This window comes from Capricornis sumatraensis, chromosome 7 (genome assembly GCF_032405125.1).
Source record: "Capricornis sumatraensis isolate serow.1 chromosome 7, serow.2, whole genome shotgun sequence".
NCBI lineage: Eukaryota > Metazoa > Chordata > Mammalia > Artiodactyla > Bovidae > Capricornis > Capricornis sumatraensis.
The window spans coordinates 86,987,355-87,009,511 of record NC_091075.1 but is presented as its reverse complement, the minus strand read 5'-3'; the positions used below and the strand labels follow the sequence as shown (position 1 = coordinate 87,009,511).

Below are 22,157 nucleotides of genomic sequence, written 5' to 3'. Positions count from 1 at the left end.
AGAGCTTCTCCATCTTTGGCTGCAAAGAATATGATCAATCTGATTTCGGTGTGTTGGCTATGACCAGTGCATTCTCTAGATAAATTTCTGCAAGCCTTTGCCCTACTCCATACCTGCTTCATGGTAGATACAAGCTAAACTATTGGAAAGCAAGTTTATTAGAGAAAACTAGAGAAAAAACAGCTAAGAAAAGCACTCCTGAGTTCAGAACATACCTTAGATACTGACTTCCAAAAGTTTCACTATCAAACACTCTGAACTCTTGGGGTCAAATGCTGGAGCTGTTTATACTACCAAGATATTACTTTAAAAACAAAAACAAAAAACTATAGCCATAATCCCTCAACAAATGGTGAAGACTCAGTCAGTTCAATTTCTCAGTTATGCCCAAGAGTGTAACCCCATGAACCACAGCACACCAGTCTTCCCTGTCCATTACCAACTCCCAGAGCTTGCTCAAACTCATGTCCATCAAGTTGGTAATGCCAACCAAATATCTCATCCTCTGTCGTGCCTTTCTCCTCCTGCCTTCAAACTTTCCCAGCATCAGGGTCTTTTCCAATGAGTCAGATCGTGAAGGCTCACAGTAAGAAAAGAGGCAGAAGGAGTCCCCTAGTGAAACCACTGTTACCCCAAGGAATGTGACTATGCCAAAGCTGCACCTTCCATGTAGCCATATCAGAGCCTTTACACTGTTGGAAAAACAAACTTCACTAAAATTGTCTATTTAGTCGCTAAAAAAATAATAGTAACAGTATCTGGAACTAGAGAGGACTAGAATTCAGAGTTCTCTACTATCTAAAAGTTACAGCTTTTAAACAAATGCTTCACAAGACATATAAAGAAATAGAAAAATATCACCTTAGTGTGGAAAAGGACAGGCAACAGTATCTGCCTGTGATGGGAACTGATAATTGGCTCTAACAGGGAAAATTTTCAAAATAGCTATTGTCAATGGATTCAGTGATTTAAGGGAAACTTTCACAAAAACAAGATTTTGAATAAATTATATATAAACTAAAATAAAAATATAAATGACTAGAAGAGACTATTGTTATGTTTCAACAAACTGGTCAACTTAGAAGAAATGGATTAATTATTAAAAGTACTCATCTACTTTAAGGAAACCACGCTTAAAAAGTAAAAAAGTTATAATGACCATGTTCCATCTGATAGTCTTTAAGCAAGAGATAGAATTCATATTTTACAAAAGTAAAAAATGGAAATTTTGAAGTTGAAAATTAAAATATATGAAATTAAAAATTCACTAGAGGATGTAAACAATAGCTTTAAAAAGTTGATTTTTAAAAAGCCTGCAAACTTGAATATCAACCAATAAGTTAATAAAATCCGAGGAACAATGGGAAAAATGAACAAAGAAAAAGGAGCAGAAGTATTGAAATCTGTGGGACATAATTAAGCACAGTAACATACACAAAATAGGAATGCCATTCAAAGTTTCTTCAAAACTACTTTGAAGTTTTTCTGTGTTAGAGCCAATCATTAGTTCTTCTCATAGGCAGATCATATTGCCTGCTTTTTCCCTGATGCAGATCACATTTTCCCATTTTTTAAATATGTCTATAAAGTGTTTGTTAACATATACAAAATGGGAGTGCATAGAATAGTATTTTAAAAAATAATGCCTGAAAATATTCCAAATATGATGAAAAGCATTTATCTACCTATCCCAATAGTTCAACCAATTCCAAGTAGGATAAACAGAGAGAGCCATACACAGACACCAGTGAAATGTTTAAAACTGAAGACAGAAAATGTTGAAGCACTAAAAGAAATTCATCCATACTTGTGAACACCAATAAGACATTATTTATATCTCATCAGAAACAATGATGCTCACACTGTTAACAATACCCAAGACATGGAAGCAACCTAAATGTTCATCGACAGAGGAAAATTTAAGAAAATATGGTACATATATACAATGGACTATTAGCCATTAAAAAGAATGAAATAATGCCATTTGCAGCTATATGGATGGATGGAACTAGAGATTGTCATTCTGAGTGAAGTATGACAAAGTGAAATCAGACAAAGAAGGAGAAATAGCATATGACATCCCTTATATGTGGAATCTAAAAAGAAATTATGCAAATGAACTTATTTAGAAAACAGACTCACAGAATTAGAGAATAAACATATAGTTGCCAGAGGGAAAGAACAGGGGGAAGATATAGAGGGTTTGGGATCAACATGTATACACTCCTATACCTAAAATGGATAACCAACAAGGTGCTACTGTATAGCACAGGGAACTCTGTTCAATGTTATGTGGCAGCCTGAATGGGAGAGGATGCCGGGGGAGAATGGATACATGCATATGTATGGCTCTGTCCCCTCGCCATCCACCTGCAATTATCACAACATTGTTAATCAGTCACACTCCAATATGAAATAAAAAGTTTAAAAAAAAAATGATGGAGGACTTCCCTGGTGGCACACTAGAGCCCACACATCGCAACTACTGAGCCCCAGTACTGCAACTGCTGAAGCCCATACCCCTAGAACCTGTGTCTGCAATAAGAGAAGCCACCACAACGAGAAGCATGCACACTAAAACGCAGAGTAACCCCCACTAGCCGCAACTAGAGAAAGCCTGAAGCAAACAAAGCAAAGACGGCCCAGTGCAGGCAAACTGAATAAATATAATTTTTTTTTTAATTTTAGAAAGACAAAGAAAATGAAAGTAAAATAGACCACAATGATATCATTATAGAAAAAAGAAACATTGGATGTTCTCTGGCGGTGGGATGACATACTCAAAGTGCTGAAAGACAAAACTGTCAACCAAAAGTTCTGTATAAAGCAAACTACCTCTCAAAAAGGAGAGCAAAAAGATAGATATACCTCTCCCCTGCCTTGTCCTACCAAAAAAAAATCATTTCTGGGAAATCTGCCCTATAGGAAGAACTGAAGGGAATTCTTCAAACTGAAGAAAATAAACCTAGATTGCAATTCTAATCTCCATGTTAAAGCAAATGTGCTGATGAAGATACAAGACAGTGTAAGTGCATATATCGTCTCCTTCCTTCTCTTAATAAACATAAAAAGCAAGCATGTAAAAAATGTATATAACTCTGCTGCTTCTGCTAAGTCACTTCAGTCATGTCTGACTATGTGACCCCATAGATGGCAGCCCACCAGGCTCCCCTGTCCCTGAGATTCCCAAAGGCAAGAACACTAGAGTGGGTTGCCATTTCCTTCTCCAATGCATGAAAGTGAAAAGTGAAAGTGAAGTCCATCAGTCGTGTCCAACTCTTCACAACCCCATGGACCGCAGCCCACCAGGCTCCTCCACCTATGGGATTTTCCAGGCAAGAGTACTGGAGTGGGGTGCCATTGCCTTCTCCGTTATATAACTCTAGTCCTAGGCATTTGACATATAGATAATGTATTTGGGGGAGTCAGTGGTGTTATAGGCCCTGAGATGACAGGGTTCAACAATGGCTTAGGTCCTTGGGGTCCAGGGTTCTGTAGCAGCAAAGCCTGGGGATGATGGGCCAAGATTCCAATTCTGGCCCTAGTGAAAGTCTCAGAGGAGCAGCAACATGTTCCCTGTGATGGCCTGTTAAAGCCAAAGGTCAAATCCATGGTGTGGGATGCAGAGCCCGAGCAGTGTGGCCATAGTAATTGTTGATCAGAACCCTGACTAGGACCCAGGGTGAGGAACAGAGTAGCAGCACTTTGTCGTTGCTGTCCACTCACTCAGTCATGTCCAACTAACTATGCAATCCAGTGAACAGCAAGCAACACTCCAGGTTTCTCTATCCTTCACTATTTCCCAGAGTTTGCTTAAACTCAAGTCTATTAAATTGAGGATGCCATCCAACGATCTCATCCTCTGTCACCCTCTTCTCATCCTGCCCTCAATCTTTCCCAGCATCAGGGTCTTTTTTAATGAGTTGGTTATTCATTTCAGGTGGCCAAAATATTGGAGCTTCAGCTTCAGCCTCAGTTCTTCCAATGAATATTCAGGGTTGATTGCCTTTAGGATTGACTGGTTTGATCTCCTTGCTATTCAAGGGATCTCAAGAGTCTTCTCTAGTACCATAGTTTGAAAGCATCACTTTGAAGGCACTCAGCCATCTTTATGGTCCAACTCTCACATCTGTACATGACGACTGGAAAAACCATAGCTTTGACTATATAGACCTTTGTCAGCAAAGTGATATCTCTGTTTTGGAATATGCTGTCTAGGTCTGTCATAACTTTTCTTCCAAGGAGCAAGTGTCTTTTAATTACATGGCTGCAGTCACCATCCACAGTGATTTTTGAGCCCAAGAAATTAAATATCTGCCACTGTTTCTATTTTTCCCCATTTGCCATGAAATGATGGGACCAGATGCCATGATCTTAGTTTTTTTAATGTTGAGTTTTAAGCTGCACTTTACCCCAGCAATGCTAGGCTAAAACCATTCTGACTTCGGACCCAGAAATAGTGTGTAAAATAGCAGCAGCTCAACCTAGGTAACGGCCATTCAAAGCCACAACTAGGAATACAGTGTTAGGTCCAAAGAAATAGCAGCATTTCCCTAGTTATGGCCAGACAAAGCACTGACTTAGTGCCAGGGGGCAAGGCACAGAGCAACAGTTCCAATCTCGTAGAAGCCAAAGCACTATGACATCTCATCCATGGCAAGCAGGGTACAGGAGTGATGGGGCCACAAGGTCAGGTCTCACCATAGTGACATTTTCAGCCTCAGGAAAGATCCAAAAGCAAGGACTCTGAGCAGCTCTGTCAAATGGAATCAGTGCTGGTGAAGACTGTGAAAGTCCTCAGTAGCTAAAATCTGCACAAGTCTATGATGGTGAGACTTACTAGGATTCTCTTGCTGTCTTTTTCCCCATGGGATGAAATCCCTTTGAAGGAATCTCTGCTGGTTCCAAGTTCCTCCGAACTAGAGGATAGGATAATGGAGGTAAAATCTTTCCAAGCTTTTCTGCACAGTCATCCTCAGGTTTTGCAATCTGCAGAGCTTCTGAAACTTCTTCATTGTAGTCCAGAACTTTCCCAAAGTAAATTACATTAGTTTATAAGTGTTCATTTATTTGTTTTTGTTGTTTTTGTAAGGTATACAAGGGTCAGAAATTCCTAAGTTTCCATCTTGTTGCTGTCTCCTTATCTCTAATTCCATGTCAAGGAGACTGCAGATAGGAGAAACTCTCACTTGCTTTTGTTTTTACACTAGTCTTCTCTCTTACACAATATAATTGATCTGTATGTGCAAGGTCTTTGCTTTTTGGATGTGTGACAGCATTGAGAAAACAATATTAAACACATTGTATAAACATGAACTATTCTACACTTTACCATTTCACTTGCTTTCCACAACTGCTGACTGCTTATATAAAGTCACTACTAGAGGTATAAGAGTTATAATTTAACATCCTGATCAATTTCTCCTTGGATAAAAACATGAACGGTGGCAAAAGGATATAGTAATTTTTGGAATGTTCTGCATTTGAATATGATGACTATGAAATGGCTCTCGTTTCTGCTGCTGCTACAGCTGACTTGTTACTTCAACTCTGGAAATTGCGGAAAGGTGCTGGTGTGGCCAGTGGAATATAGTCATTGGATAAATATAAAGACAATTCTTGATGAACTGGTCTCAAGGGGTCATGAGGTGACTGTTATGACATCTTCAGCTTCCATTTTTATTAATACCAGAAAAGAATTTGGTATCAAATTTGAGAATTACCCTGTTTCTTTAACTAAAGATGATTTTGAGTATATCTTCAAGGATTTGCTTGATAAATGGACATATATGGAAAAAGATTCATTTTTTTCATATTTCTCAGCGTTGCAAAGTTTATTTTGGAAATATTCTGATGTGGCCATGAAGATGTGTAAAGAAGCTGTTTCAAACAAGAAACTTATAACAAAACTACAGGAATCAAGCTTTGATATCTTTCTTGCAGATGCCATTGGACCCTGTGGTGAACTGCTAGCTGAGATACTTAAAGTGCCTTTAGTGTACAGTCTCCGCTTCTCTCCCGGTTTTTCTATTGAAAAGTATAGTGGGGGCCTTTCACTCCCACCATCCTACGTACCTGTTATTATGTCAGAGTTAAGTGATCAAATGACATTCGTGGAGAGGGTAAAAAATATGATATATGTACTTTATTTTGACTTTTGGTTCCAGACATTTAATGAGAAGAAATGGAATCAATTTTACAGTGAAGTACTAGGTAAGTCATGTTTTTAATTGTTAGTGTGAAGTCCTAACTTTCCTAGTGCCTTGGAAAATGAATTTGTATAAAGTCACAAAACTTTGTCTCATAAGTGGAATGACAAAATGAAAATATAAAAGTATCTAATAAATATATAAAAATATTAAATTATAGAATAAGGTATAACCCTGTTGCCCATTACTTGTCCAGACACTCCAGGAAGTCATAAACCACAAATTTGAAGCACTTAGGTACTTTCCAAGCAGTTATATATCCATATAACTGAACTTCCTTTTTTAATGTAAAAAAAGTCACTAGAATCCTCATAAAATGTCTCAATAAAAGAAGACAGATTAAAAAAAAAAGAAGACAGATAAATTGAAATACACAAATATCTGTAGCACAAGTATCTAGGTAGCATTTAGAATTTTTTTTTCTATTTGTGTACCTCAGCTTCTGTATTATGTTATGTTGTATTATATAGTGTGATATGATATGATATGATACAATATGATATTATATGCCATTGTTGTTGTTTAGTCATTAAGTTGGGTCCAACTGTTTGCAACCCCATGGACTGCAGCATGCCAGGCTCCTCCGTCCATGGGACTCCCCAGGCAAGAATACTTGAGTGGGTTGCCATTTCATTCTCCAGGGTATTTTCCCAACTCAGAAGTTGAACCCATGACTCCTGCATTGACAGGTGGATTCTTTACCACTGAGCCACCAGGGAAGTCATATACTATACACGTACACGTTTATTTGCTTTACCAGATTACAGACACTTTCAAATATCTTTGACTATATCATTCCAAGCTCCTTTCAAAACATTAGCTAATGTATTCACATGACAATATTATCATTTCATCTAAATCTTGGTTTGTTTTTTTTTTTTTTTTTTGCTTTTCATTGTAGGAAGACAGACTACATTATCAGAGATAATGGGAAAAGCTGAAATGTGGCTCATTCGAACCTACTGGGATTTTCAATTTCCTCACCCACTGCTGCCAAATTTTGAATTTGTTGGAGGCCTTCACTGCAAACCTGCCAAACCCCTGCCTAAGGTTACCTATTCCTTTTTATTTTCTTTTGTTTACATTGCATTTTTGATACTAATAATCCTACACTTTTTATTTAGAATGCTCAGTTACAATGAGAGAGATGTGGGATGCTAGATATCTGACTTGCCAATTAGAAACTCATTTATTTATTTCTATAGCAACATAAGTATCTAAATTTCAGTATCAATACAGAATAAAGTGGGATCAGTGGGAGAACTTGAGAATATGGCAGTAAAAATATGACCTTCATTATTCAGCACATTATAAAGAATGATATTTAGAAGAATTATAAAATAAAAAGAATAATTTTTAAAATGACTAGCATATTCTAGAAATAAGTGCTAATATGCAGAGAAATGGTGTAGATACAGCTTCTGCCACCTGCCACTCTACTGGAAACATTGAATACCAATAAGTAAAAAAAAAAAAAAAAATTGTGTGAAAATTGTTATAATAAGGGAAGACCACAATAATAAGGAAACATCCAGCATGAATTATAGAAAGTGTCTCTGAAGCACTGATATTAAGATTGAGATCTGAAGGACGTTCAGGAATAAGTAGAAGGGATAGGGCAGGTATGAAGGAAGACTCAAAAGGAAAGCTGGTAGTATTTTAATGACAGTACCAAAGAAGTCCAAGATTAGTTGAAATGTGAAGAGACTGAGTAAAGAGACAGATGATGATGACAGAGAGGTGAGTTAGAGACAAGTAACCCAGAAACAACCGACTGGTTCCAGATAGGAAAAGGAGTACATCAAGGCTGTATATTGTCACCCTGCTTATTTAACTTATGTGCAGAGTACATCATGAGAAATGCTGGGCTGGATGAAGCACAGGCTGGAATCAAGATTGCTGGGAGAAATATCAATAACCTCAGACATGCAGGTGACACCACACTTATGGAAGAAAGGAAGAAGAACTAAAGAGCCTCTTGATGAGAGTCAAAGAGGAGAGTAAAAAGTTGGTTTAAAGCTCAACATTCAGAAAACTAAGATCATGGTATCTGGTCCCATCACTTCATGGCAAATAGATGGGGAAACAGTGGCAGACTTTATTTTGGGGGGCGGGGGGGCTTCAAAATCACTGCAGATGGTGACTGCAGCCATGAAATTAAAAGATGCTTACTCCTTGGAAGAAAAGTTATGACCGGCCTAGACAGTATATTGAAAAGCAGAGACATTACTTTGTTAACAAAGGTCCGTCTAGTCAAGGCTATGGTTTTTCCAGTAGTCATGTATAGATATGAGAGTTGGACTATAAAGAAAGCTGAACACTGAAGAATTGATGCTTTTGAACTGTGGTGTTGGAGAAGATTCTTGAGAGTCCCTTGGACTTCAAGGAGATCCAACCAGTCCATCCTAAAGGAAATAAGTCCTGAACGTTCATTGGAAGGACTGATGTTGAAGTTGAAACTCCAATACTTTGGCCACCTGATGCGGAGAGCTGACTCATTTGAAAAGACCCTGATGCTGGAAAAGATTGAGGGCAGGAGGAGAAGCGGATGACAGAGGATGAGATGGTTGGATGACATCACCGACTCAATAGACATGCATTTGGGTGGACTCCGGGAGTTGGTGATGGACAGGGAGGCCTGGCATGCTACAGTCTGTGGGGTCACAAAGAGTCGGACAGGACTGAGTAACTGAACTGAACTGAAGCATCTAGTAGGAGCATTAGGAAGAAAACTAAACAGGTAAAAAGAAGGAGAGAGATGATCACGTTACCAAAAAAATCACACACAGGATTTAGTCACTGGGTTGCCTTGTAAAGGGGCAAGAGTGGAAAGGGACACCATTTAGCAGTTTGTTGTGAATTACAGGAAACAATGATGCAAAACTAGACTATGATATTCATAGAGATATGACCACACTAATTCTTATAATAGAATCAACTTCATATTGATGTGGGGGAAGATATTTGTTAGTATGAAACAAATGCCTCTGGCACTTATTCAGTGAGTCAAAAGAAATATTAACTACAGTAATCATTTTCATTTTGTTGCTATTCCATACTGTCAATAACCCAATGTGTACCAGTCACTTGGATCTAATTTCTAAACTAATGGAAACTGGTTTTCCAATGCATCAAGATTATATCAATATAATCTAGCAAAGTCCTAGGAAGTATATATCCCAAGGAGTTGTTTAAAAGTAAGTTTTTTAATTAAAAAATAAAAGTAATTAAATGGGTTAAAGCGTCTGCTGGCAATGCAGGAGACTCGGGTTCGATCCCTGGGTCGGGAAGATCCCCTGGAGAAGGAAATGGCAATCCACTCCAGTATTCTTGCCTGGAGAATCCCATGGACGGAGAAGCTAGTAGGTTACAGTCCACGGGGTCGCAAAGAGTCGGACACGACTGAGCGACTTCACCACCATCACCATCACCACATTTAATAAAATTTAAGTTAAAATATAATTTAAAACATTTAATTTAAAAGTTTTTAATGTTAAGAATTTTTTTAAGATTTGGCTTTCAGATAACCAAGATGAAATGCTAAAATTCTTTTCAAAGGATTGCAGCTCTTCACCAGTGAGTGCTCTAGCTAAAAAAGACCATTCTTCAACAATATAAACGTATGACTTAACAGTTTTTTACAGTCAAATTCAGCACTTCCTACATTTAAACATTTAAATCATATCAACATTTAAACCATTCTTCATTTGCAGTCCCAGGGTTTTACAATTTACAGATTAAAAAAGATCACTACGTTTATTAGGCCAACTGTTTTGTGTATACACCTACACTAAAGAAAAGCTCAGTAAAGCTCCCTTTAGGAATGTGCATTTCAACATCATAGCTAAGAGAATGAGCACAGGAAAAATATAAACTGCATGTAGAAGAACCATAAATTCTGCACAGACCCTAAAGAGCAAATAATTTGCATCTCTTGAATCTGAAAACTTCCCATACTTTAAAATTACAAAGAATTCCTTATGAAGGTAAGCAAGAATCTAATCTGTCTTAAATTGATATGATCTCATTTAAATTGACTTAAGACATAAATGGATTTCCCTAGTGGCTCAGAGGTTAAAGTGTCTGCCTGGAATGCAGGAGACCAGGGTTTGATCCCTGGGTTGGGAAGATCCCCTGGAGAAGGAAATGGCAACCCACTCCAGTACTCTTGCCTGGAGAATCCCATGAAGGGAGGAGCCTGGTAGGCTACAGTTCAAAAGAGTTGGACAGGACTGAGCGACTTCACTTTCACTTTCAAGATGTAAATAGGAAGAAACAATCTTTAGCTAACTACTTTGTGATCTCTTAAGAGTTCCTTTTGTCTTCCCCTTGCTGGTGAAAAAATTAAATTGAAAATTTTTTTTTAAATAAAGCTCAGTCTCCCTGTGAATTGCCAATCATTTGCAACTTTCATAGTATTCAAAGACTGAGATGCGATTAGTGAAGTTCTGTGCTAACAAATCCTAATTTTTACACCCGTGGCAGATTCATGTTGATGTATGGCAAAACCAATACAGTATTGTAAAGTAAAATTAAAAAAAAAAAAAAGATTTTCCCATTCTAATTTCAGGAATAGTGTTAGTGTTATAGTAGTAGTAATGATACTGTTATATAGTGATATATAATACAAAGATACATAATATATAGATAGTGATAGAGCATACCCAGGGACGGCGGAGCCTGGTGGGCTGCCGTCTATGGGGTCGCACAGAGTCGGACACGACTGAAGCGACTTAGCAGCAGCAGCAGCAGCAGCAATGATAGTGTTAGTAGGAGGGGAGGGAAGGGGGAGAGGAATAAGAAAAAAGAAAAGATTAATAGTAGGATAGTGATAACTAATTAATAGTAGCTGTTGTTATTAAGTTGAAAACAAGATTTAAATCCAAGTCAATGATTGTGAAGATTTCATTATATAAAGAAACTGTTCCATCAAACTCCTAACTTTTCCATTCATTATTAGAATCTCAGAAAATTTCTGTAATTTTTTTTATAAAGCTCACTTTACCATGATGTATGATCTTTTTATTTTAAATTTATTTAAAGTGACAAAATAATTATGAAACAATTCCAAGTGAATACAGCTTCTCCAGGAACTGTGTTTAGTTTGATGGGGACTGCTCAAAAAGTGACCAGATCTCTGCTGCAGAAAGCCCTGAGGTGCTTCTCGCACTGTGGAAAAGGGAAACTCACTCCCTGGGAAACTCAGTGAGGTGATGATGATGATGGTCCCTCAAAGCCATTTCACATAGCACATCCTACTGTGACATCAATTACACAAAATGAGTTTATGGCAAAGGATGTCATATGTAAACAAAACCAGCGATAAGGTTATTCAAATATGTGAGTACACAGGTACACATCTGGGTTATAAAAGATCTCATAGTATGAGACTGTTGGATTATAAATAGTCCTCATCAGACTGTTTCACAGAAACTTCAAACTACAATGCCAGACTCCTCACTGTCACTGATAAGTAGTATATAGAGAGTTAGGAAAACTGTGACAAAGTTTAAAATAAGGATTATAGAGCTACAGAATAACAGACATAATTCTAATCATAATATTTTTTCAGTGCTAATAGCCATGGAAATGAAATGTGAATGACTATGCTAAAATAATTCTGCATGGAAAAAGACAATTTAGTGTAACTATAATAAAAAATAAGGGTGAGATAAATCCTGGAGTATAGCTTTTTTCCAAGAATCTATGTTAGTAATTAATAATATTGTAGATGAAGAGTAGTCTGAGTCTAAACAGCAATTGTTTAAAAGCATCTCCTCATCACTGTTGGCTAAGATGGTAAAGAATCCACCTGCAATGCTGGAGACCTGAGTTCAGTCCCTGGGTTGGGAAGACCCCTTGGAGGAGGGCATGGCAAACCACTCCAGTATTCTGGCCTGGAGAATTCCCATGGACAGAGAAGACTGATGGACTACAGTCCCTAGGATTGCAAAGAGTCTCATCACTACTGTGTACTGGCTCTATCTCATTTCTTGCTTGTACATACACACAAGTGCACAAATAAACACAATAGAAAAAGTTGACCTCATATGACACATCTCCTTCCAAAGGACGTCGGAAATTAGGTCTGGTGGAAAAAAAAAAAAAACAAAAACCATTACTTAAAACATTATGGAGTTTCCTCAAAAAAATAAATGTCCATATGATCCAGCAATTCCTCTTCTGGGCATATATCCAAAAAGAATTGAAATGAGGATCCCAATGAGTTATTTGCACACCATGAGCATGAGCACTATCCACTAGAGCCAAAGGAGTGAAGCAACTCAAGTGTCCATCAACAGATAAATCCATAAACAAAATGTGGTATTTACAAACAATAAAACATTATTCAGCCATTAAAAGTAAATATGACACATTGCACACTATGGGTGAACTTTAAATGAAATAAGACAGTCCAAAAAGTCAAATACTAAATAATTCAACTTATAAAAGGTATCTAGACTAATCAAATTTGTAGAAACATAGAAAGGACTGAGGTTTGCCAGAGGCTGGAAAAGGAGGAAAATGGAGTTTCTTAGTGGGATCAGACTTTCAGTCTTTCAAGATGAAGACTTCTGGAGACTGGTTGCACAACATGAATATACTTAACACTACTGAACCATAAGGGATTCCCTGGTAGCTCATCTGATAAATAATCTGCCTGCAATGCAGGAGTCAATCCAGGGTTCAATCCCTGGATCAGGAAGATCCCCTTGGAGAATGGAATGGCAACCCACTTCAGTATTCTTGCCTGGAGAATTTCATGGACAGAGGAACCTGGCAGGATACAGTCCATGGGGTCACAGTCAGACATGACTGAGTGACTAACACTTGACTAACACTTGACTTGACTTGACTGAATCGTTTAGGAGTGATTAAGATGGCAAATTTATCTTATGTGTATTTTACTACACTTTTTAAAAAGCCACTACTCTAATAATTCTTCAAAAGATTAGATTTTCTCTCCCTGGAAAATCCCATGGATGGAGGAACCTGGTAGGCTGCAGTCCGTGGGGTCGCGAAGAGTCGGACACGACTGAGCGACTTCACTTTCACTTTTCACTTTCATGCATTGGAGAAGGAAATGGCAACCCACTTCAGTGTTCTTGCCTGGAGAATCCCAGGGACGGGGGAGCCTGGTGGGTGGCTGTCTATGGGGTCGCACAGAGTCGGACACGACTGAAGCGACTTCGCAGCAGCAGCAGCAGGGACCCTTTAAGTAATGTGTGCTATGTTGTTGCTCTTTTGTGATGGAGCAAATTCTTTTTTATAGGAAATGGAAGAGTTTGTCCAGAGCTCTGGAGAAAATGGTATTGTGGTGTTTACTTTGGGGTCAATGATCACTAACATGACAGAAGAAAGAGCCAATACAATTGCATCAGCCCTTGCCCAGATTCCACAGAAGGTACATATAGTGATTTTAAAGTGTCAATTATTTAATGGGTCTCTTAAATAATTAAAAGATCTGATTACAAATATATCCTACAAGAAAATAAACTATTATGATAGCTCCAACTTATCTCAAAATAAACGTGTAGATTATTAGTAATTTGCCACTAATATTTTGACAATAGAATCAAGACCATCTAACAATTTTTAAATTGTTAAATTTGTCAAGGAAAATCTCATTTGTCTATGGCATCATGTGTGAAATCTGATTGCCAGCCATACTTGATTTAACATAACAATTAAGTATGTAAAATGTGTGCATACCTGTTCAGGCCAATGCATTAGTAGTTTTTACTTAAAATCTCTGATCCTTATTTCCTTATCTGTCATACACAAGACATTTATCTAGATGCCTTTAAACCTCTACAAAATTCTAATGCTAGAACTGTGAAATTTAAGTTATGGAATAAGGTATTTCCTTTACTCTAACAGGTGTTATGGAGATACAGTGGCAAAAAACCGGACACCTTAGGACCTAATACTCGGCTGTATGACTGGATCCCCCAGAACGACCTTCTTGGTGAGACTTGGTAAAACAAATATTGAAAGCAAGAATAACAGCTGAGCAGACTGACAGTGCTTCAACACGAAACAAACTTATTGAGTATTTACTATTGAAAAACTCAAAAAGAAAAAGTTACTTTCTCATTGTTATTTCCAGCCTTAGGAGAAAAAAAAAAAAAGAAAATATAAAAATTCTCATTTCATTACACACAATTAATTTCTTATGGCCCAAATCAAATATCTTTATTTTGACTGTAATTACTTTTCACAGTGAAATTGTAAATAACTTTGTGGACTGTTGTTCTGTCTCTGAACACTCTCTTTACACTTGTCTGCTCTATAGGGATATTTTATTTTATTTTTTATTCTTTTATTTTACTTTATTTTACTTTACAATACTGTATTGGTTTTGCCATACATCAACATGAATCCACCATGGGTGTATACGTGTTCCCAATCCTGAACCCCCCTCCCACCTCCCTCCCAGTACTATCTCTCTGGGCCATCCCAGTGCACCAGCGCCAAGTATCCTGTATCCTGCATCGAACCTAGACTGGCAATTCATTTCTTATATGATATTATACATGTTTCAATAATATTCTTCCAAATCATCCCACCCTCTCCCTCTCCCACAGAGTCCAAGAGACTATTCCATACATCTGTGTCTCTTCTGCTGTCTCACATACAGGGTTATCATTACCATCTTTCTAAATTCCATATATATGTGTTAGTATGCTGTATTGGTGTTTTTCTTTCTGGCTTACTTCACTCTGTATAATCAGCTCCAGTTTCATCCATCTCATTCGAACTGATTCAAATGTATTCTTTTTAATGGCTGAGTAATACTCCATTGTGTATATGTACCACAGCTTTCTTATCCATTCATCTGCTGATGGACATTTAGGTTGTTTCCATGTCCTGGCTATTATAAACAGTGCTGCGATGAACATTGGGGTACATGTATCTCTTTCAATTCTGGTTTCCTTGGTGTGTATGCCCAGCAGTGGGATTGCTGGGTCATAAGGCAGTTCTATTTCCAGTTTTTTAAGGAATCTCCACACTGTTCTCCACAGTGGTTGTACTAGTTTGCATTCCCACCAACAGTGTAAGAGGGTTCCCTTTTCTCCACACCCTCTCCAGCATTTATTGCTTGTAGACTTTTGGATCACAGCCATTCTGACTGGTGTGAAATGGTACCTCATTGTGGTTTTGATTTGCATTTCTCTGATAATGAGTGATGTTGAGCATTTTTTCATGTGTTTGTTAGCCATCTGTATGTCTTCTTTGCAGAAATGTCTATTTAGTTCTTTGGCTCATTTTTTGATTGGGTCGTTTATTTTTCTGGAATTGAGCTGCAGGAGTTGCTTGTATATTTTTGAGAATAGTTGTTTGTCAGTTGCTTCATTTGCTATTATTTTCTCCCGTTCCGAAGGCTGTCTTTTCACCTTGCTTCAACACACAGAAAGCCCTTGCATTCCTATACACTAATAATGAGAAAGTAGAAAAAGAATTTAAGGAAACAATTCCATTCACCATTGCAACGAAAAGAATAAAATACTTAGGAGTATATCTACCTAAAGAAACTAAAGACCTATATATAGAAAACTATAAAACACTGGTGAAAGAAATCAAAGAGGACACTAATAGATGGAGAAATATACCATGTTCATGGATTGGAAGAATCAATATAGTAAAAATGAGTATACTACCCAAAGCAATCTACAGATTCAATGCAATCCCTATCAAGCTACCAGGGGTATTTTTCACAGAGCTAGAACAAATAATTTCACAATTTGTATGGAAATACAAAAAACCTCGAATAGCCAAAGCAATCTTGAGAAAGAAAAATGGAACTGGAGGGATCAACATGCCTGACTTCAGGCTCTACTACAAAGCCACAGTCATCAAGACAGTATGGTACTGGCACAAAGACAGAAATATAGATCAATGGAACAAAATAGAAAGCCCAGAGATAAATCCACACACCTATGGACACCTTATCTTCAACAAAGGAGGCAAGAATATACAATGGAGTAAAGATAATCTCTTTAAAAAATGATACAGGGAAAACTGGTCAACCACTTGTAAAAGAATTAAACTAGAACACTTTCTAACACCATATACAAAAATAAACTCAAAATGGATTAAAGATCTAAACGTAAGACCAGAAACTATAAAACTCCTAGAAGAGAACATAAGCAAAACACTCTCCAACATAAATCACAGCAGGATCCTCTATGACCCACCTCCCAGAATACTGGAAATAAAAGCAAAAATAAACAAATGGGATCTAGTTAAAATTAAAAGCTTCTGCACAACAAAGGAATGTATAGGGATATTTTAAATGCTACTAAAACATAAGAGCTCATCTTTTATTACCAGTAGTTTTCTATTTTCTATAATAAATGTATAATATCATATCTGAAATGAGTTGCCAGTCCAGGTTCGATGCATGATACTGGATGGTTAGGGCTGGTGCACTGAGATGACCCAGAGGGATGGTATGGGGAAGGAGGAGAGAGGGGGGTTCAGGATGGGGAACACATGTATACCTGTGGCAGATTCATGTTGATGTATGGCAAAACCAATACAATATTGTAAAATAATTAACTCCAATTAAAATAAATAAATTTTTAAAAAAGAAATAAAAAGAGGAACTGGAAAATATATATATATATAATCTTATTTTATAACAGTGTCTTGTTGGTTACCTATTTTAAATATAGCATTGTGTACCTGTCAAATCCCCGTCTGTCCCTCCCCACCCCACACTTCCCCCCTGATAAGAATGAATTCATTCTCTAAATCTGTGAGTCTGTTCCTGTTAAAAAATAACTTCATTTGTATCACATTTTTCTTGAAAAATTACACATTTGTGATAAAATATAGATTTTCCATCCTTGGGTTCCAGGACCACTAGTATTACCCTTCCTTTGGACTTGACAGCCTTCCTATCAAACTAAATGTCTTCAAGATTTCTTTGTAAACTATATTTCTGACATGCCCTCCCCGTTTGTTTTTTTTGATGTGATTGTTGTTCATGCGGTTTCTTTTACCCAGATGTTCTTTCAATTTGTTTACCTGCTAATCTTGAATTTATGAAGTTCAAGTGACAAAGCTCTTTTTTTAGGAAGCCTTCACTTAACCTCTCCAGCAGAATTAGTGGATTCTTGCTCAGAGTTCTGATAGCAATTTAAATGAATTTTCCTTTGTATAATCATCTGTTATCTAAAATATACTGTTTCTTTCAGTGCCTTCTAGTATTCATTTTATTTCTAAGACTCAATTAATAATTTTACTGAAATTAATTCAATCCTAGGTCATCCAAAAACCAAAGCCTTTATAACTCATGGTGGAACCAATGGCATTTACGAGGCCATCTATCATGGAATCCCTATGGTGGGCATTCCTTTGTTTGCTGATCAACCTGATAACATCGCTCATATGAAGGCCAAGGGAACAGCTGTCAGATTGGACTTCGAAAAAATGTCAACAAGGGATTTGCTTAATGCATTGAACGAAGTCATTAATAATCCTTCGTGAGTATATATATATATATATGTATATGTACACATATATATATATTACTGTATACTATTTCTAGAGAAGTTCTCTTGGGAAGACATGAGAGGCAGCAAGGGGTTGTCACATAAAAACAGAGGATTAAGATTTGCTCAATGTTTTGAAAACAGTCAACAATAGCCTACTGTGTCACCTTAAGTTTTTTACATGGTTGTAGGGAAAAGGTTTGTCAAAGGCTCAAGGATAGTGGATAAATTTTTAAGGAACTTATTAGATTGTGAAGAATCCCTCAAAGGTAACAAGGATGAAGAGGAAGAACTGAGAAAAAAGCTAAAGTAGGGAACCATGAATGCTATGAAAACTCATCTGCATACTTTCTTTCAGCATGTAAAATCCACAAATGTTTTAAATTTTTCTAAGATGGTTTAATTTTAATAAATCACCATGACATAATTCATCTCGAATTCCCATTACATTTGGACTTTCCAGGTAGCTCAGAAAGTAAAGAATCTGCTTGCAATGCAGGAGACCTGGGTTCAATCCCTGGGTCAGGAAGATCCCCTGAAGAAGTGGATAGCAGCCCACTCCAATATTCTTGCCTGGAGAATTCCATGGACAGAGGAGCCTGGGGGGTTACAGTTGGTGGGGTCGCACAGAGTCAGACATGACTGAACAACTAACCCTTGCACTTTGCACTTCTTTATAGTCTTTCCCTATTGTATTACAAAAATATTTCTGAATCCCTGCCCTCTTCTCAAAAACACAGTGCTTCCACTGTGTTTTTTACAGAACAGGCCTTCAATCTTTCCTAGCATCAGGGTCTTTTCTAATCAGTCTGCCCTTCGTATCAGGTGGCCAAAGTATTGAAGCTTCAGCTTCAGCATCAGTCCTTCCAGTGAATATTCAGGGTTGATGTCCTTTAAGATTGGCTGGCTTGATCTCCTTGCAGTACAAGGGACTCTCAAGAGTCTCCTCCAGCACCACAATTCAAAAACATAAATTTTTTGGCCTTCAGTCTTCTTTATGGTCCAACTCTCACACTTGTACATGACTATGGAAAAACCATAGCTTTTACTACACAGACCTTTGTTGGCAAAGTGATGTCTTTGCTTTTTAAAATGCTGTCTAAGTTTGTCATAGCTTTTCTTCCAAGGAGCAAGCATCTTTTAATTTTGTGGTTGCAGTCACCATCCACAGTGAATTTGAAGCCCAAGAAAATAAAATCTGCCTTTTTTAAATCACTGCTTTCACTTTGTCCCCTTCTATTTGCCTTGAAGTGATGGGCCCTGGTGCCATGATCTTAGTTTCTTGAGTGTTGAGTTTTAAATCAGCTTTTTCACTCTGCTCTTTTACCCTCATGAAGAGGCTCTTTAGTTCCTCTTCTCTTTCTGCCCTTAGAGTGGTAACCTCATCTGCATATATGAAGTTGTTGATGTTTCTCCTGACAATCTTGATTCCAGCTGGTAATTCATCTAGTCTGTCAATTCACATGATATTCTCAGCATAGAAGTTAAGAAAGCAGGGTGACAATATAAAGCCTTGAGATACTCCTTTCCCAGTTTTGAAGTAGTCCATTTTTCCATGTCTGGTTCTAACTATTGCTTACTGATCTGCATACAGGTTTCTTAGGAGATAGTAAGGTAGTCTGGTACTCCCATCTCTTTAAGAATTTTGCACATTTTGTTGTGATCCACACAGTCAAAGCCTTTAGCGTAGTCAATTAAGTAGAACTAGATGTTTTTCTGGAATTAACTTGCTTTCTCCGTGATAAAGCAAATGTTGGCAATTTGGTCTCTGGTTCCTCTAACTTTTCTAAACCCAGATTGTACATCTGGAAGTCTTGGTTCACATTACTGAAGTCCAGCTTCAGCTGGATTTTGGTTATAACCTTGCTAATATGTGAAACAAGCACAGCTGTATGGTAGTTTGAACATTCTTTGGCATTTCCCTTCTTTGGAATTGGAATGAAAACTGACTTTTTCTGTCCTGTGGCCACTGCTGAGTTTCCCAAATCTGTTGACATATTGAGTGCAGCACTTTAACAGCATCATCTTTTAGGATTTTAAATAGTTCAGCTGAAATTCTATTATCTCCACTAGCTTTATTCATAGTAATGCTTCCTAAAGCCCACTTGATTTCACACTCCAGGCTCCCTGTAGCCTTTCCCTCTCCAGGGGATCTTCCCAACCCAGGGATCAAACCCAGGTCTCTCACTTTGCAGGCAGATTCTTTACCAGCTGAGCCACATGGGAAGCCCAAGAATACTGGAGTGGGTCAAATACTGGAGTGGGTAGCCTATCCCTTCTCCAGAGGATCTTCCCAACCCAGGAATCGAACCAGGGCAGACTCTTTACCAACTGAGCTATGAGGGAAGCCCAAGAATACCCCAAAGAATCAATGTATTATTCCTCCAGATAATCAGAAAAGATATTATTCCTAACATCCCATTTGACAATGAAAAAAGCAGGCAGAGTTAAGATTCAAACCAAGGCACTTCACTTCCACACTTCTAAATATTACTCCACTAATATGATGTCAACATCAACTCCTGAGCAGCACTGCCTGGACATGTCCCTGAATCTCATCATGGATATGTCTCCTATTTCTGGATTATAATAGTATTTTAAAATCTATCCACTGAATCTATTGCCAACTCCTTACTGGATAGTTCAAACTTTGAACACTCAAAATATGCATTTCCTTTCTCTTTTCTGGCCTTTGGAATTTAATTCATTCATTCCTTAAGTTACAAATACTTCTCTTTTCAATTTTCTTTTTTCATAGATTGAAATCTTATGCATTTTATAAATCGTATTACATAAGCTAAGGTCTCTAATCAACTCTGAGGGAAATAATCTGTATTTCTTCCACTCTATGAAGCATTCAATTTTACCATCTGTAAGAAAATGTGACATACTTATCTTTTCTAGTTCATTCTAAAAACTGATGTCTATTTGATTTTTCTTCAGATACAAAGAGAATGTGATGTGGTTATCAACCATTCAACATGATCAGCCTATGAAGCCCCTTGACAGAGCAGTCTTCTGGATTGAGTTTGTCATGCGCCACAAAGGAGCTAAGCACCTGCGGCCAGCCGCCCACAACTTCACCTGGTACCAGTACCACTCTCTGGATGTGATTGGGTTCCTGCTAGCATGTGTGGCAACTGCTGCATTTGTCATCACAAAATGTTATCTATTTTGTTACCGAAAGTTTCTTAAAACAGGAAAGAAGAAGAGGGAGTAGCTGGATGTGAGGCCTGAAGCAAATATGCCCCATAGCTGGAACTCTTCTAGCTAATTCCAACAGGAAGGAATTAAGGCTCCCATCCTCCTGGTCTCAGTTTAGCACCTCAGATAAAAATTAGTTTTTAAGGGATTTTCTGTGCTTAAGAGTAAAAATCTGTCATGCCAGAGGAAGTTAAATAAAAATAAAACTCTATGACTATATCTTGAAATTCATGATTTTATTTTATTCATTTTGATTTTAATTCAAACATTATACAAAAAATTATTGAATATAACAATGTTTCACATATTGTGCACAGCAACAAGTTTATGCATAGTATCCATGTTATTTTGTAGATACCCAGAATATTTTAATTTCATTTTGATGCAGAATTTTATAGTTTTATCTTGCTACAGAAACTGTACAATAATCAGAATTGTGTTGATTCACCTTTTTGTTTCATTTGTGAGACCAGCAACACTTCTTGCTTTTTAACTGTGCATCCAGCCTCACCATTACTTCTTACCTAAAGCCATGATGTAACATTTGCCTTCATCTAGTTTAACTATTTCCCAGTGGAATGCTTGTGGAATTAGAAACATAGACTCTGCTACCTGCTTCCTATTGAAAAAAAAAAAAAAACTGAGATATTTGGGAAAATCTTTGATATTTTGACCTAATTATTTTTTCCTCATCACCTTTAAAAATAATCACCTTATCTCTTTTGCTTCGATATTCAGCCTTCAATAATGGATGTATGTCTCAACTGTATATTAAGATAATATAATAAATGGTCTTACTGAATTTTCATTTTTTCAAAATGCACATGAATATATATGTATATAAACCTAGGCACATTATGACTGACATAATAACAATGAGCAGAATACAAAAGTTACATAAATTTCATGGAAATTGATAAATCAAATGAAAGCAATCTTAAGACACTCCTGAAAACTGAACATCAGGAAAGCAGTGTACGATCAAAGTGGCCAAGCTGAGGAAAGTATACCTGTCTTACTGGTCAAGAGGATCACTATCCATGTCGTATGGCAACCATTTATCAACCTGAGGCATAATTTATTTTAAAAATAAAATAAAGCATTGACACTTGGAGAATTATAAGAAAAATTTACTACTGAATTTTCCATGAAAGCTGCCTAAATAATTGACATGTTTTTAAAGAAAAACAGAACTAATATGGTGCCTTAGTAGACAGTATTGTTCAATCACACATATAGGTTT

At 37.3% G+C, this 22,157-nt stretch overlaps 1 protein-coding gene across 5 annotated transcripts in view; it reads left to right on the top strand.

Moving 5' to 3' along the window:
* The window catches only part of LOC138082447 (UDP-glucuronosyltransferase 2B31-like), a 78,653-nt gene extending 56,971 nt beyond the window's left edge, over positions 1-21,682 (top strand). Inside the window, exons 1-7 of one of the 5 annotated variants that reach the window (XM_068975779.1) lie at positions 5,389-5,803; positions 6,155-6,213; positions 7,111-7,259; positions 13,483-13,614; positions 14,091-14,178; positions 17,482-17,701; positions 20,654-21,682. In XM_068975779.1, coding sequence (XP_068831880.1) covers positions 5,490-5,803; positions 6,155-6,213; positions 7,111-7,259; positions 13,483-13,614; positions 14,091-14,178; positions 17,482-17,701; positions 20,654-20,930 — 1,239 coding nt within the window. In that variant the 5' untranslated portion in view covers positions 5,389-5,489 and the 3' untranslated portion in view covers positions 20,931-21,682. Of the gene's footprint in view, positions 1-5,388; positions 6,218-7,110; positions 7,260-13,482; positions 13,615-14,090; positions 14,179-17,481; positions 17,702-20,653 lie in introns of those variants that run through there. The other 4 variants (XM_068975769.1, XM_068975777.1, XM_068975773.1 and 1 more) reach the window with 4 other exon arrangements.
* Positions 21,683-22,157: the final 475 nt, after the last annotated feature.